A 17,564-nucleotide genomic window follows, 5' to 3' on the forward strand; every position below is an offset into this window, starting at 1 on the left:
ATGTATTAGGTTTTTATATTTTTGGAAACAGATTCAACATTGTTAAAACATTATATATATTGGATATTGACTGGAAAATACTAATTTAAAAAAGTTTATTTCTTTTGTCCTCTATTGATTGTTCACTGGCTCTGCAATATGAATCAAGTTTGACACTCGTAGATTGGAACTGACTATTCTGTCATCGATCGATCTTTGACCAAGTCCTGTTAACCTCGTGCTCGGAGGGATATGAAACGAAGGGTGATGCAAAAAAGAAGGGAAGGAAGTGAATTCCGTCAGCTATTGCTTAGTATCTACGGATAACCGAGAAAATAATTTGATATGGATCGGAAATTGCAAATTCTGTCACGAATTAAATTTCTTATGAACGTCATGTAATCGTTTCTTGTAATGTCATTCAAATTGATATGGTAATAATTGCCGCGAAAATATTGTATCTCACATCTCTCATAATAAATTTATCTAAATCATCAATACCACATTAATTATCGCATTTTTTTTTCTTATTTTACTAAATGAGGTTTGGTATTTTTACATGAAAGCAATTTTTCTCTTCGTGATATTTTATTCAGTCAGCGGTGAATTAAAAATATCAAAGACGAAATAGATGGAAAATTTATTCCGTCATACGATTTCATATTTTTCCGATCGTTTTATTGCTATTTTCGAATAACACTTATAAAATTTATTTTGTAATCAAATTCAAAAATATATTAATTAACGTACATGCAATATTTGTGTATTACATTTGACATTTACATATTATTTTAAGAAATAATTTTAATTGTAATTATTAAAATAATAATTATATTTGGGATTTTAATATTTTTGTTGCTGCCGTTCCATTATTAATATGATTTTTAATATGATAGGAGGACACATCCTGCACAAAATATTAATTAATAATTGTTCTTTGATATAAAAAAATAAAACAAAATTATTAAGCATGAAACATGAAAGGTAAAAGAAATATATTTTTTTGCACAAAATATAAAATTTTTGATAAAAATTACTCTCTCCATATATAAGTTTTTTATAAGTAAAAATTAAATAACATAAAATGATAGGAGATTTCTAGGAGCAGAAAATTATCAAAGATGTTTCATGTAATTATCGTTTAAAAATGCTGCTATATTTTTTGTCTAGGGAATAGAATTAAATATAATTACAGTTACATATATACTGTAACTATTGTTACTTTATTATAATAATGATTTGGTAATAATGTACGAACTTTTTACGGTGATAATGTAACATCAAAGTTGAAACAAGTAAATGATAGTTACTTACAACGGATTGAAAACGTCATTTGTTACCGAAAAAAATTAACTCGCAATTTGCAACTCGTTATACTTTTTAATGTAACTTATAACGGAGTAACTTTATGGCATTAGTTATTATTTATTATTGTTTTCGATAAGAAACGCTTAATGATGACAATTTACTTTTTTAAAGTAACTCTCCCAACCTTAGTGTAATTTCAGTGTTTACTTAGTTATCATTACAGTCATAAGAAATTGCAACATAATCATCAAATTGTCATTATAAAAAATAAATGTAAAAGTAATGGAAAAGTATCTCTTTCATCTCCTGTTTTTGCCGTACACAAATCTGCATAAGTGATTTGTGAAAAATATTTTACAGTAAAAAATTAAACATTGCTGTCGTCTGTATTACATGTCGTATGCAAGGAACGTATGCAAGGAACGTTTTTATTAGTGGCGCACGGGATCGTGTTGAGTATTTCTTTTTTTTTCCTTTTTATCATCAGACTGTGACAAACGATAGTCGAGCCCAGAATTTTTTGCAAATCCCAGCGATCAACATCAGTCAAGTTGACGAAGAACTATAATAAAGTTCGTAGGTTTGTGAGGACTCGAAAACTCAAATGCGACTCTCTGAGTTGTTGTCACAATCGTTGTTGATATCGAAAGAAAATTGACATAGGAATTCATATAAAAAAGAAAATTCAGTTTTAGTATAATGAAAAGATGAATCTAACGTAACTAAATCGTTATTCCATTTTGTCAGGATGATGAATGAATTAGTCATAATAAGGTAATTTGGGGAAAAGTGGCCCAAGAGAGGAGAAAAATACCATTTTATTATTTTTGTCCTAGAACATGAATTGACTATTCTGATTGCGTAGAAGTAGGCAATGGATAAAAAAAGCGCAATTCGAAAAGTTGACAATTGACATTGAAAAATATTTAACAAAATACGAAAGTTAGGTAATAAAATATGCTTTTTATAATATTTGATTTAATTTTATAATTTTATAAGTTTTTTTTGAAAATGTATAAAGGCACAAGATTTATATGATTATTTAAAATTATTATTATTATTTGAAAAATAAGTATCACAAACGCCCGATGATCTTAAACGCTTATTCATTCAGAATTAAAATCTCATTGTATTTGTCGCTTTATTCAGGAAGATCAATATTCTGGTCGCCGGGATGCGCCAAGAATTAGAATTATTGACTGTGTAGTTACATTGCATTGGTAGAAAAGCGTCTTGATAAGGGCCATGACATGGAGCGTAAAAAAGCCGACTGATAAAATTCCAAAGAGATAGATCAGAATTTGTGGAGTTCGACAGACATTTTCCAACCACTGAACTCATCTTTCATCTCAGCACATGTAATGCCAGCCACGTTCAATTGACACGAGCGTATCGACAAAACTTTACGCAGAAAAACTGCAGGGTATGATGCAGGGAGGATGTTTCTAATTGTGAGTCACGTATCGGCCGAACGTGATATAGACAAGACCTGAATTGCTCGCGAAAGTGGTTTGAAGCGTGCCAGTAAAGTAATTACTTACAACATGTACACCGGCGAAAATAATTCTATAGTTTATCATTGTAATATATTTTCTTTTCACGGAAATCTATAACTCAGAGTTATGCACGCGCGTTTATAATTTAGTTCTTCGTGTGCGCATTCAATTTACTTCCTCAATGAGAGAAGTTAATTTACTCCCGCGGTTAAAGGATATTGTTTTAACCGTAATTATGCGTTTGCGCATTTTTCTCAATTAAATTTATAGTTTAGAGAATAAAGTTTAGATAAGATTTTATTGCGTCATAAAAGCGTGTACTTTTAATTAGATTTTAATTGTGTGTTTTTTAATTATATGCGTCTTATACATAAAACGATTCCCGAAAAATAGAATGTATATAAAATTTAATAAAAATAGCACTTGAATTTTTTTTTCTACATGGAAGCTGTTTGATTGAAAAGGAGAAGATTCTAAAAGTACTCTCGGCATTGATTGTATAACATCGTTTGCTTTCTAAATTGAATTTGCATTTTAAAATGCATATTCAAACGACTTGATTATTATTGAAAGTTTCTTTCTCTCGATTATACAGAATTTTTTAAATATTTTAACTAAGAAATGTTTCAACATGGGAATGTATTCGTTGCGGGAAGTAACACTTCTATTTGAGTAAGATTCATGAAATCATAGTAAATTCATATAAGTCAGTCTCCATCCCTTGGCTCCTTTTTATTCACACCGGGAATTTATCTCGCGAACTTAAAAGAGAGAAATCTGCGTCGCCGCGGGCAACTCAATGTAGTACTCAAAGGTACGAAGTGCAGTACGATTCTGCGAATCGCAGATAAATTGGGATTAACATGTTCCTATATAGCGTAGAATTACAGGCAAATCATACTTTACGTAGAAACGTTTAGTTTTATTAACTAAACTTTTTAATAAAGTGCAAGTAAATATGTTTTTATGAGATAAGTAATTTTAAGCTAGATTTTTCCCTTTTGTTCAGAAGAAAAAAACGAATTCTTGCCTTTTATTTTCAAAATTAAATAAATTAAAAATCTTAATTTTGAGTAAAAATATCTGAATGTGCGATCAGAGTAAATATATATGTATATATGTATTACGATAAAATAAAATAAAATTTAAATTTGATATAAGAATTACCATGGAATTTTAATTGTTAAATATTATATTATATTCAAACTCTTTGTTAAACTTGACTAAAATGATAGGTATACCAAGACACATCTTCAATACATTAGCATAAACCTTGTTTGAACCTTCTGCTTTGCAGAGATCCGAACCCGCCTTGCATTAATTTACTGGGAGGGGAGAGAATACCATCCTTTATCATGTTTAATTATGCTCTATCATATTACAAGTTTTAATTATTCCCTTAATTATGTGATTAATAAAGGAAAGTTGTCGGATGATAATAGCTTTCCGTCGTTTCGCGTAGACCACGAAATTGGATCGCGTTATCACGGTTAAGCGACACGTTGCGCGATCTTGAAGAATCACCTTCCGTGTCCGCAATTGCCAAAAGTCCCACCTTTTGATTTCGCGCAACGCGACACTCGTTCGAAGCCATTTATTTCCCATGTTTCCTGACAAGCAATTGCCTTCGCTTCTCATTCAGCGCTACGACTGTGCGCTTGGGAACAGTTATCACGTGAAAATCGTAAATCATCAAGTACCAGCGGGAGAGTCGTAAATTTTTATAAAAGTATTCTTTTGCGTGTGCAATATTCATCGACCCTGCATTCTTATTACTGCATACTGTTTTTAATTATTACATAGATTTATTATCCTTTCTTCCACACGTTACTGTTTACAATTAGAAGTAGATCACTCTTTGCAAGAATTTATTATTTATCTATAGTTAAAATTTTGAACAGCTCTATTATTCGTTATTGTTTATTTTCAAAATTTCCTCTCCTTCTTTTTTTTGTCTACTCTTGTTTATTTAAAAAATCCAATTTCTATAAAATATCTACAGTTAATTTTATATCCTATCTATAAAAATGTATGGCATTAATCTTAAGCATTTTAATACTAAAAATTGAAATGTTTAAATTAAAAATTGTAATAAATTTGTACTCTTACGTATTGATATTCATTAAAATTTCTGCATTGTGTATTACTTTTATGATTTAAAACTAAAAAAACCGACATTAAGAAAATTTTTTACGAAAGCCTTTTAAGAACGTTCTCCGACTGCAGTTATGCAGAATACTAAAACAAACTTTTTCTGTAAGTTTCCGAAAAATCTAAAAAAAAATGGATTTTTCAGAGAACGTCCTTAAATTACATAAATCCATTAGAAATGGGTATCGATATTGCGAGCACGTTTAATTTACGGTCGTTGATCGGACAAATTCGTTTTCTATTTTTCGCGTCGGAACGAATGCATCTTTTTCGGCGTGAATAATGCATGTTCAAATCCGATGTTTGGATTTATTTCTCGCGCGTTCGAGCGAGAACAGTTACCTTGCCAGAAGAACACACCTCCTTGAGCGAAGATCTATGGATTCGACGGCATGAATCTCTTTTTTTGGCCTTCAGTCTCTCTCAAAACTCGCTCAGGATGCCGAACACTTTGGAACGATGCCATGATTTAAGAGCCATCACGTCTCATCGACTGATAGCTTTCTGTATCTTACAGCTCGTTCATCATGTCAGACATAACTGATACTCGAATAATTCAGATAACAGGTAACGATTAATCGTAAATTATGTACTTGTAAGAATTGATAGGCACTTTGTGATGTCGACGAGAGTTATAAAAGTTTGATGAGCTCTTTTTACCGATATTTAAAACGTTTAATATGGATGATTAATCTTTTTATTCTTTAAGCTTCTGATACTTGTATTTTAGCAACTATAAATTATATGTTAATATTTCTAATTTAATGTATCTTAATATTATAATTTAACATATTTCATTGCCATATATTTCTATATTATAATATGAATTTAGTACATTTATGCGACCATAAGTCTCGTACGAGAGAGTTAATAATCCAAATATGCGTGTGTTATGCGTGCGTGTGTTTCTAATAATGTTCTAAACGACGAGACTAAAATATATTCGCCAAATCCAGCTTATATTTGTCAATTTATTTGCTGAAAATTGTAATACATTGCACATATTAATTCAGTTCGCTCACATTTTTTTTTAATAATAAAAAGCTTATGCCATTGTAATCGTCATAATTTTTTGCCATAACGTGAACGAGATTTACCGATTGACAGAGTAATCTGTTAACAATGTTATTATTATTCCATTGCATAAATAATTATTGATTATTTATACAATGGATCACGTGTGGTAAAATATGTATTTATTCATAACGTGTAAAGGATTTTCAGCGTGCATAATGCATTCATAAATGCACTGCCTTCTTTCCACCTCGTAGCGATACATTTTACGCTACTTAACTTTCTCGTTGCACCAACGTAGACATGCACATAAACATAGCAAGTTATCTTCGAAAAAAATTTGCATTAATACGTCATAAGTCCGTCGGAGACACATATGATATTTAAATAATCTGAAGTTCCAACACAATGCATTCCGGATTTATGCAGCTGCGTTCGGAGAATTTCTTTATAGAAATATACAACGCATTCATCTGCGTAATGTTTGCTTCACCATATTTAAATCACCTGAGCATACCAGAGAATAGTATATTTTCGAGTTTCTCGCTAGACGTTCTCTACGAACAGACGTTTTCACGAATTCCACTGAATATACACGATAAAATCACGTAACTCACACTGGCGAGTTCATAAATATTTGCGAAATTAAATCGTAAATACAGATTATTGGTATCATTTGGAAATCAATAAAATTTAATTGCCACATACATTTCTTTCTAAAAATTTTCGTGTATTTTTCGCATATATATACCTATATAAAATAAAGAGACGTACTTAAAAATTTCGTCTACTTTTCGTAATACTTCTGTCGTGTTTATAGAGATCTACAACTATATAGAATGCACAGAATTCAAAATGCTTGCAACTAGTTTCGAAAAATAAAAAGGCTTAAAAATAATCCGTCATAAATTTATCACAATAATTTTCTATTATTTTATTTTATGGTTTAATTGTAGACTTGCAAAAATAATTTCTTGGCAGCTTAAAAATTAAACAGTGTGATATATTTGCGTTAACCAGTCGTATATTTCATGATATTTAAGGGATTAACGATTACATCGTGAAGAGACGAAACTCATCCGCCTCTGTGAGAAAGACGATGTCTTTTGTCAACGTTGAGTACACTTTCTAAGTCGACCAAGGTTCGCCTGCTCAAAAGCTACATTCAGCGAAATCTAATTGACTTCAAAAACGTTATTTGACTAATACTGGTTATTATAGTTGCGAAATGCAAACTATATGTAAAATAATGGAGACAATTTGATACATGCTGAGTATATTGCACTTTATAATCATAATTATTGCAATGTGAGTTGTTTTTTCTTGCAATAATATCTTTATATTGTGTAAATTTGCATTGAATGTCAAGCTCGTTATGAACAACTATTTATAGATTTACAAAATAAATATGAGAAATTTATAATTTTGCACATAAATGCCCAGCTCAAACAATTTGTATTAATCTCATGAATATTTGTTTAATATAATCTTTAAACAAAGAATCTTTTTAAAATAGATTATGTCAATATGTTTAAATCTGAATATAATTGTTGATTATGTTATACTATATTCGATTTTTATTATTGTATTTGTTATTACTGATAAAAAAATAAAGAATTTTCTAGAAAAGTGAAAGCACCAATTAAAAGTTACAATTGTTAAGTTATAAATGTTATTTAATTAATGTATTTTTTTTAAATATAATATAATTTGCTTTGACGGATTGAAAAATTTAAAAGAAATTATTATATTTCTTTTTTAATAATTACAGATTTACTTCTTTTAGCGGATAGTTTATGCTATTTTATTTATCGACTGCTTGTTCCGAATAGGTGAAAACGTAATTGTTCAACGCACAGTCACGACAAGTGCATTTCCATATCGAATTGAGAATTGTATGGGATTCCTTAATTACGAACCGTGTAATGCCATAGCTCGTAGGATCTAACGAGCACGACCAAGTTGCACACAACGAAACGAACTTTATGGTAACTTCACAGTCGGATTTCATCCATCATAGCAGTTACCCGCACAAATCTCTATCGAATAGAGAGAGAATAGAGTGAAAAACATACGCGTGGAAATCCAGCGGCATAATTTTCGTTAAAACAAAAAAAAGAGCATTTGAAATAATCTTTTAGTAACTCTGAATGCATCATAAAACTTATCAGTACAAAAAAAATAAATATTTTTTATTTATGAAAATATAAATTTAATCTATACAGAATATTGTATTTTAATCTTAATTACTGTCTAATCAATATTTTAAAAGTTAATTTTTTAGGTCATTTTATAAAAAGATATTTATACATAATATAAAACGCAATATAGTATAATATTTTTATCGTTATTTGATATTGATAATTCTTTTTTAGTGAAATTTTTTTTACGTTTAGCTTAAAAAATTCAAAGCAGTAATGCATTAGCTAACTTAATTTTTATGTTCTTTTTACAAAACGGCGATTATACGTAAAAAAAATAAGGTAACATCCTGTTCAAATTTTATTTACTTTCTCAAACTTTTAGAGTGAATCGGAAAAGTAAAATCTTACTTTTAAAGATTTAAAGTGGAGTTACTCTTTTTCAAGATTGGTTCAATTTTCACTTTTTAGAGTGAGATTTTACGCCAAAGAATTTAGAGAGTTCTATGGTCAGAATAAAAAAAAAATCTTTTTTTGTAGAAGTTATAAAAAAAACTTTATCGAATTAAAAAATTTCTGTACCTATATACATATTATTTAAATGCGATAAATTTTTCTCTCATAAAATAAATTCAAAATTTAATTCTTAAAATATTGGACATAAATATTTTAGAAACGTGTTATAAATTTCGATATTATATTCATCAAGAAAATCCCGTTTAATCACATTTAATCATGTTTTGATCACAGCGATCTAGAATCCTTTTACTAGACTACTGTATGTTAAATTATTTGTAATCGAAAAATTTCCACTCTCATATATCGTATTTGTATACTTCTATTCGAAAAAGTATATAAGAGAGAGAACGGTAGATATTAAAGATAACTCTAAATGACATGATTAATATACGCCAACTTTTACTATTTATATTTATATTAATGCACACATTCGCTTACATTTACATATTTTATGCATGTATGTGTGTGTGATAATATTTGTTTATGTGGCGTGCATTAGTCATGTCGTCGCCTTTAAATTTCGGAAACAAGAACGGGTGAATGTGGCTGACAAATAGAGTTCTAACCTAAGGGTTAGAAACCTAAATGCACCATTGTGGAAATTGCACCTTACTTTCGTTCGCTGTTTTGGGAAAATTTTAAATGACATTTTGATAAATAAATGTTCTCTTTATTATACCATTATCACGCGAGAGAGAGATGGAAGAGTATTATTTTTCCCTTTTTCCTTGTTTCAGGACATATCGGAGTACAAATGTGAAAATGGCAAAACGCCCACTTACGTTCCTCACAAACCGGTAACTGGTGTGATAGGCGCCGCATTCAGCGTGGTCTCTATTATGGTCGCCAACATCTTGCGACTCTTTAAGGTAATTGTCTGTACAATCTAATTAATATATACATACATTAAAGTGAACGGAGTATTTGGAATCTTCATTTAAAGCTACTAATAAGAAACCTATTCTGTAACTCCTAACGACTGTAACGTTACAAAATAAACCCCTAAGTTTAACTTAATAATTAATTATCATTTTGTTTTAACAAAGAGATAGTAAAATTATAAAAATATGAAGAATTTGTCTCTTTTGATGTATAACATATGTTTGTATATTTCTTTTATAATTCATAATTATTTTAATTACAGTATTTTAAATTTACTTTGTAAATTCAGTTGAATATATTACAGCCACATAAATCGTGCGCACATATTCCATGCTATTTTTACGTTGGTATTTTTATATTGAATTTAAAAAATTACAATTCATATTAAACCAAAGAGTAAATTAATTAAGAGAAATAAGTCTATTTTTAGTCAAAGCGGATCTTAGTGCTTAAGTTAAAGTATTAAAATCCGCTTTGACTAGTAATAGGTTCATTTCTCTTACGCTCGTTTCTGCCAATGTAGACTAGCTTTAATCTTGGTTTAATTTACTTTTTATTTTTTCAGTTCTTAGAATTAGGAAAAGTTAAATAGTAAATTAAAATCGAGCGCTATACTGGTAGAAATGTACATTAATAAAATTTTAAAAACAAGATTTTTTTAAAGCATGACATTTCGTTATTCCTTTCGACTTTATTTGCGCGATTCTGTGCTGTTATGCCACGTGTGTCCATCGAGATTGAGAAGCGAAAAATAGTCTGTTCGGAAAGGCAGCTTCATAGAAAGCACTGTCGGGTATCGGCAGATGTTTGCAGGACGTGTGGAAACGTAACTTTCTTTGATATAAAGGTTACAAAGGATAAGTTTAAAAAAGAAAAAAAAAAAAGAAAAAGAAATCGGAGGGAAAAGAGAGACGACAGCAAGCAATTTCATCGGCTTTTCGAAAATGGGATAGCTCTGCCATATGCAAAACTTCCTGACCGGTAATGACGTCGAGCTATCAATCAACTATCCGTAAGGATCAAGCCGTGAAGAACTATTCTCGCGGCATCGGCCCCGTCCTTACCAGATTCAGATAAGGCCCCCACGTTCATAACACCTTGAAAAATACGTCATGCAGCACAAGTTCGCTGAAAAGAATCCGGTGATCCGCATGAAATCGGCTTGCCAAAGAAGCTCCTACCGTTGTCGAGACGTTCTATCGATCCGCCGCCATCACCGACGTTGAACACACGAATGGATCTCGCAAACGTCGCAGTCCTGTCAAAATACGAAATACGATTATGTCTCGCAGATTCCCATATACACAATTTAATTTTGAGATATCTTATTCAATTCTTATCCTTTTATACAGCTTTTGTACAATACATTGTATGGTTGTAAGTATTTTGATAATTATAGTATAAAATTGGATCGATGAGAGTAAATATAATTAATAGTAAGACAAATCCTATATTCGGTCAATTATTAACAGTTTTTAAGATTTTTATTAATACTCTTATAAGATGCTTTTTTTTATTAGCATCTATATTATTACTAAATTGCCTGTCAGTTTAATAGGTGATATTACTACTTTAATTCTGTTCATGATTGCGTATCAAGAATGAAAAAGATTTCGGCGCGCGATTTGCAGGATTGCGGATATGTATATCAATTTATATTGCAATATTTAAGTACTAGGACTTTTATTTTGAATTACATATATATTGTAAACATTATAATTTAATTGCTTGTGTATATCGATCTGCAGATAATGCACAGAATCTAAAACTTTTTATTGATACTAACAGTATATTTATAATTAATCCTTTTATGTAAGAGATTTATTTTGAAGATATCTTCTCGTTCTGTATGCAATAAAATTGAATCTGAACGATTATATTATATGACAAGGATTTAGAGTTGCCGAGACTGGTCGCGTATGCGTATTAAACTCTCAAGTTATCTCAATGCAGTTATATCAAACGATAAGAAGACTTGCGAAAAGCACTGCTGCACAAGCCGTACCGAGGATTTTATTATACATATACTCTTTTATCGTCCTTCTCATTATTTTATAACGACCTACTTGAGTTTGAAAACTACTTCCTTTTCTATTTATCGGTGGAAGCTAAGTGTCCTTTTCAGTTCACTTTCCGCCGACATATTTTCACTGTGGACAAAGTCATTCGCGGCATATTTTTATAATTCTCTCAGCTCATTCACGATTTTATTCAAGGAAGTTTACGTACATGCATCATGCGGAAAATATTCCGAAAATACCTAATGATTCTCTCTCTCTCTCTCTGATTTAATACATTTCAATATAATTTCATCAAAATCTTTGTATTATACAAGGTACATATATTAATCCATAACACATTACGTTGACACACATAAATATATGTATATACATAGATAGTAATACTAATTATAACTATATCATCATCGTTTTATGAAAAGAATAATCAAGAGAGAGTATTATACAGATTTTAATTCTGATTTTTATGTAAGCTACGGAATTAATACTTTTTAAAGTTGAGAATTGAAACTAAGAATGGGTTTTGTCTCTTTTATAATCTTATTACTTTTTCTATATTAGATATATATACATCTATAATTAAAATAAAAATTTTACTATATTGTAGTAAAAAAAGTTATTACATATTAAACAAAGTTTAGTGTATAATAAAATTATTTTCATTTTCTTGAATATATTTTATGTCAAATTTTTATAATATATAATTAGAAAAGAGTTATGTAATTAAATTTCAACACAATTATATAAAGGTACAAAAATTAAAAAATTTTGTTATTATTTTAATTTTGAAATTTGTTTCTTGGGACACAATACTGGTTAATAATGTTTATTATTACGGAAATAGAAAAATTAGTAAGTAGCGAAAAAACAAATTCGATTTAATTTCAATTTCGTGCAGATGCATCAATATTGCATCAATATTATCATTAAACGATTAAACCGAGCTCGTGAAATATTATTGTGGCACAATACAAGTTGAGTTTATGTAAATTTTATGGTTACAAAATTGTGTAATTATAAACACAATGCATTTTGACGAAAAACTTAAACTCTAAGTGTTAAAATATTAGGAGAATGGCCGTGTTATTTTACTCGTTATTTAACTTGAGTTAATCTTCGCCACTTGGCAAACCTTCTCGCGCGTCGCATTCAATTTACATAGCAAACGTAACTCGTTCGTTAGGAATAAAGCCGGTATGGAGCCGCTCGATGGTTATACGACGCTTTTCCTTTGTACGCCACGGGATGCAATTAACCCTTTGTGCCTCGTGCATATTCGTATTATGTCAACTGCCCATAGTAAAAGCAAATTTTAAAGTCTATCGATATAACAAAGGATAAGACAAGATGAATCCGAACGTATATTATACCAGCAAGCATACAGATATTATAACACTAATACTGCTAATTACATTACAGTCGTTTTACAAAGAGAATAATCAAAAGATAATATTATGACTTTTAATAATTCTTTTTTATATTCAGTTACAGAATTTTTTATTTTGAAATTATAACCTGAGAATATGTTGAAGTTAATATCTTTAATATTCTTATACATAGTATATATACAGGATGTCCGAAATTTGCGAATCCAAATACTATAGTAAGATTTCCAAAAAATTAAGTAAAAATATGTGCATTTTTACTTTAAGCAACAGTTTGTGAAATAATGAAGCTTTAAGAGTATGGCCAATTTACGGACTGACTATGTAACAACTTATTTTATAAAACGTTCTATTTATTCGACTGAAATTGCCGTTAATTATTCTGATTCTTTTTTTTGCCGAACAGTTTCTAATTATTCAGGTCGATTCTGACGGCGAACTGTGCATTGCATCGCAAATCGGAATAACGCTCATTAGAATTGCAACGAGCCGTTTATTGCACCACTTCATGCGCAAAAATGTAGAAAATTGTTAAGAAAGCTGCCCCAAGATTAGTATAATAATAATTTTGTAGGAAATGTAGCAATATACTTTAAAAGTAAGAGAGAGAGAAAGAAACGAGGAGGGAGTCTTGTAAGTTACGTTGAGCATTTTGTGCAGAAAATTGAGTGTTCTTTAAATATAAATTATTTATTCATATTATAAATACAACGTTTTGAGATCGTTGAGATTATTGTGCAACTATTATCTTAATTAAGTAATAATTAATACTTTATTCAATGAAATCGGTCATTTAAAGGTCTTGTGTATATGTGCAATACTTTTTTCTGTGTATTAATTTTTATATACTTTGTGTAATAGATCTTATTTTTTAAAAAGTAATAAATTGAATTGTTTTTTATTAAAATTAAATCATTTAGGTAGGTATTTGTGTTTTGAATTTTAACCGTGACAGTTGCGGCCGTAGTGTGGCGAGATAAAACATTAATTGAGTTCAAAATCAATTAAACTCTAAATTGTGATCAAAAGTGTGAATGAATAATTTATGTAGAATTACGAACCACAACTTATTTATTATATTTAGTTTTCAATTTAATATCATATATTTCATATATTTAATACATAGTTAATTACATCTTTATTGGGGAACATATTGAAATACATTATTCAATAACTTTCTCAGTTTTAAATGAAACTTGTTAGATAAATAGCGTGAATAAATAAAATTTCACAATTTATAAATTATAATAAAATTAATGACACAAGAATTGTATATAGGTCATGATAGGAAAGCAACAAAGGAAATACATGTAAACGGTACTTATTACATTGATGTTTAGTTTGAGTTTCCATTTACGGAAATTCGTCTCTATTATGGAAATTACAGTGCTGTGTAAATGACATACTAAATGGTTTACGAAACGAAACAGTGAATACATCTAATAGAGATCTAATTGTTACGGATTCGTAATTAGATATCGACAAATCGTTTATGACATCAATCGTTTTCATTAATCTTAGTTTTCTATCAAAAATTAATCTAATTAAATAGTCCTAATTAATAATTGTATCTATGCGCGGCAGTTTATTGGATAAAAGATCTTTTGAATTTGACACTTTTAATTGCAAATTCAAACTTCGAATTTTTAATTTGGTGAAATTAATTTAGATTCAGAAATGAAGAATTTAATCTAGCTCTAAATAAGCGATGGAAGAACTCTAAAAATAATTATTATTACGTTGATAACAAAAGCAACGATTTGTATTTTCGGTGTTTTCTTCTCTCAAAGCAATCATTCAGTAATTTTAGCCTACAGTTTCAGCGGATAGTTAGGAAATCTTTGCAAATCACAGTACATTAATCCTTGCCTGGGTAACATGATGGCATAATGTAAAACTATTCTCCAATATATTTTAGACTTTAGAAGCACCATTTGTGTAATTGCATTCAATATTCCGCGCACAAAACTGAAATATTTTTTTAACAAAAATGCATCAAAGTATAAATAAATTTTTAGTTTATTATACAAACACAGTTTATTAAACAAACCTGCAGTATGAATAAATAAAAAACGAATAAGAACAAACGTTTTTAAAAATTTATACTACAGAAATACAATAAAAATTTTTTTAATATAATATATTTTGATAAAAGGTGTTTATTTAATAATTAATAGAAATAGATTAGAATAAAATAATAATTTTAGTAATCATAAAAATATTGGAACACTATATAGTTAAACATTGCTAATATTATATTATGATGTTTTCTTTAAAAATTCATGAATTAACGTACAATGTGATTTTAATATATTTATTACAAACTGATATTAATAATTAGGAGATTCTTCCTAGCAAACACCAAGCTACATGTATACATGTTAATTGTAGTTTCTCACTCAACAAATATATAACTATAACAATAACTATAAAATAACACACGTGTTATATTATATTACAATTATATATTTGAGTGGAAAATTATAACTAACATGTATATATACTTGATGTTTGCTGGATCCCGTGATGAAACATGAAACTAGTTTATGATACATACACGATATTAAGGTTGATTATATCAATAATATTTAAATATTAATTTTTATTGTACCCTTTTTTAAAGATATTCTAAATGTATGTAATTTTACATTTTATATTACAAATTACATTATAAATTTCAGAAATGTTATAATTACATAATAAACATTTAAGTTTATTCTAGTAAAGTTTCGTTTAAATTGACCATACATTGAGAAAAAAATTTATTAAATTTTAATAAATATTTCTTTAAATAGTTCTAGCGGAATATTTACCATACTTTTATGGTAAAAAAATATTTAAATAAATAAAAAATGATATAATTGAGTCAAACTAATGGTTTTTGTACCATAGTAAATATGTTTAACATTTAGCAAATTTTCCGCTAAGACTGTTCAAAGAAATATTTGTTAGAATTTAGTATATTTTTTTTGTGTAATTTAAAAGAAATTTATATTTTTTGATGAAGGAAAGCAAGAATATTTGTAAAAGACGCACTCTCTTGTATAAATATTAATATTAAACTTATCACAGCAACTTTTATGTCATATAATTGCGATATTACATCATTTTTATTATTTGCATAATTTGTATTATATTATAATAAAAGTAATACACATGTATACATTTAATCTCAATAATAAACCTTTATATAATCTCAATTTTCCAGCATACTGACCAAGCCCATCATTAAATGAGAGTCTTAACTTTAATTTTGTTAATTTAAAATGCATATTTAATAACATATAGAAATGACATTAGTGAAATAGATACTGATTATGTTTTTATATTATTATTTTAATTATCTTTTACACAATATTTAAGTTTGTTAATTAAACAGTATCGTGAGAACTTTCTTAAGAAAAAATATAATAGTACTTTAATTATTAGTACATTTTTTCTCTCTCAAGAGAATCGCGACAAGACATAAAAACTTTATATTTCTCTTTCTATATTGCCTCCATATTCTTTTTCATTACTTCACAATTTTCGTGTCGTCGACCTGACCCAAGCAAAGTCTCAATCGATCACTCTCGCAATTGGTAATTTACGTCACGTCAATAGTTTCGCAACAATGATCATTGAAACAAATGAATGCAAATTAATACGGGAAGTGATATTTAATGCGGGTGTGGTTCTCTCACATGCTATTATCGGTTTTCGCGCATATGCCGGGGCTACAGGTACGGGAGATAAGGACGCGTGATAATGCCAATAACATCCGTTAAGGAACAATGTTATCACCAGGAAACTATCTCGGTGAAGCGCATGCCCTTTGTGCAAAAATAGAATTATCCGTTGCAACCTTGCAACTAAAGAAGCCCGAGGGAGAGAGGGTGACACAGACTTAGCCACTTCCAGCAGGCATGAGATTATTAGATTCTCTATGTTGCCTACACACACTGCAGATGCTGCAAAGTTGCTCTCTCTTCTCCATCCGCGACGAGAAACAGGATCGCGCATCAAATGACGCGGATATTAACCTTTATACATGCGCGCGTCTCTGCACAGTTTTCATATGATTTATCTGTCAAATGAGTGATGAAAAAATAATTTTGAGGAATATTATGTTAAATATAATATTATGTTTTATAGTGTTGTCTCATATTATTATTTATATAACCATTATAATCGTTACATTTAAAAAATAAGTATTTGTATCTGTATACATTTGTATCTGTATGTATAAGAGAGCTCTTTTTAATAAATGATACAAATTTGTACAAAGCATACAATTTAGTAATGTCCCTGTGAATAATAATAATAATAATAATAATCTCTATGAAAAACATATTAATATGGCTCTGTTCTTCTATTCATTGCCGCTACATTTATGTATTTTTCAGATTTGTGTAAAAACAGAGGTATATATTATATTTCAATTTTATTTTTGGTTTTATGGTAACGTGATTGCAGATACCGCAAATAAGTTACGCCTCCACCAGCACAGAACTCTCGGATAAAAGCCGGTTCGAGTACTTCAGCAGAGTGGTGCCGCCGGATAATTTTCAGGCACAGGCAATTGTCGAGGTGATCCATCTGCTCGGATGGAAATATGTTTCCACGGTCGCTGTAGAAGGCGAGTACGGCGAGAAGGTGAGTGAAATGAAGAAATGGTCGTTGATTGCTTAT

The 17,564-nt window shown here is 29.2% G+C and overlaps 1 protein-coding gene across 1 annotated transcript in view; it reads left to right on the forward strand.

The window, feature by feature from the left end:
- LOC108774804 (metabotropic glutamate receptor 8) overlaps positions 1-17,564 on the forward strand; it is a 78,174-nt gene that overhangs the window by 19,420 nt on the left and 41,190 nt on the right. The window contains exons 3-4 of the mRNA XM_018541003.1: positions 9,346-9,477; positions 17,349-17,528. Of these exons, the coding sequence (XP_018396505.1) occupies positions 9,346-9,477; positions 17,349-17,528 (312 nt within the window). The remainder of the gene's footprint in view (positions 1-9,345; positions 9,478-17,348; positions 17,529-17,564) is intronic.

Source organism: Cyphomyrmex costatus, unplaced genomic scaffold, assembly GCF_001594065.2.
Source record: "Cyphomyrmex costatus isolate MS0001 unplaced genomic scaffold, Ccosl1.0 scaffold275, whole genome shotgun sequence".
NCBI classification, from domain to species: Eukaryota; Metazoa; Arthropoda; class Insecta; order Hymenoptera; family Formicidae; genus Cyphomyrmex; species Cyphomyrmex costatus.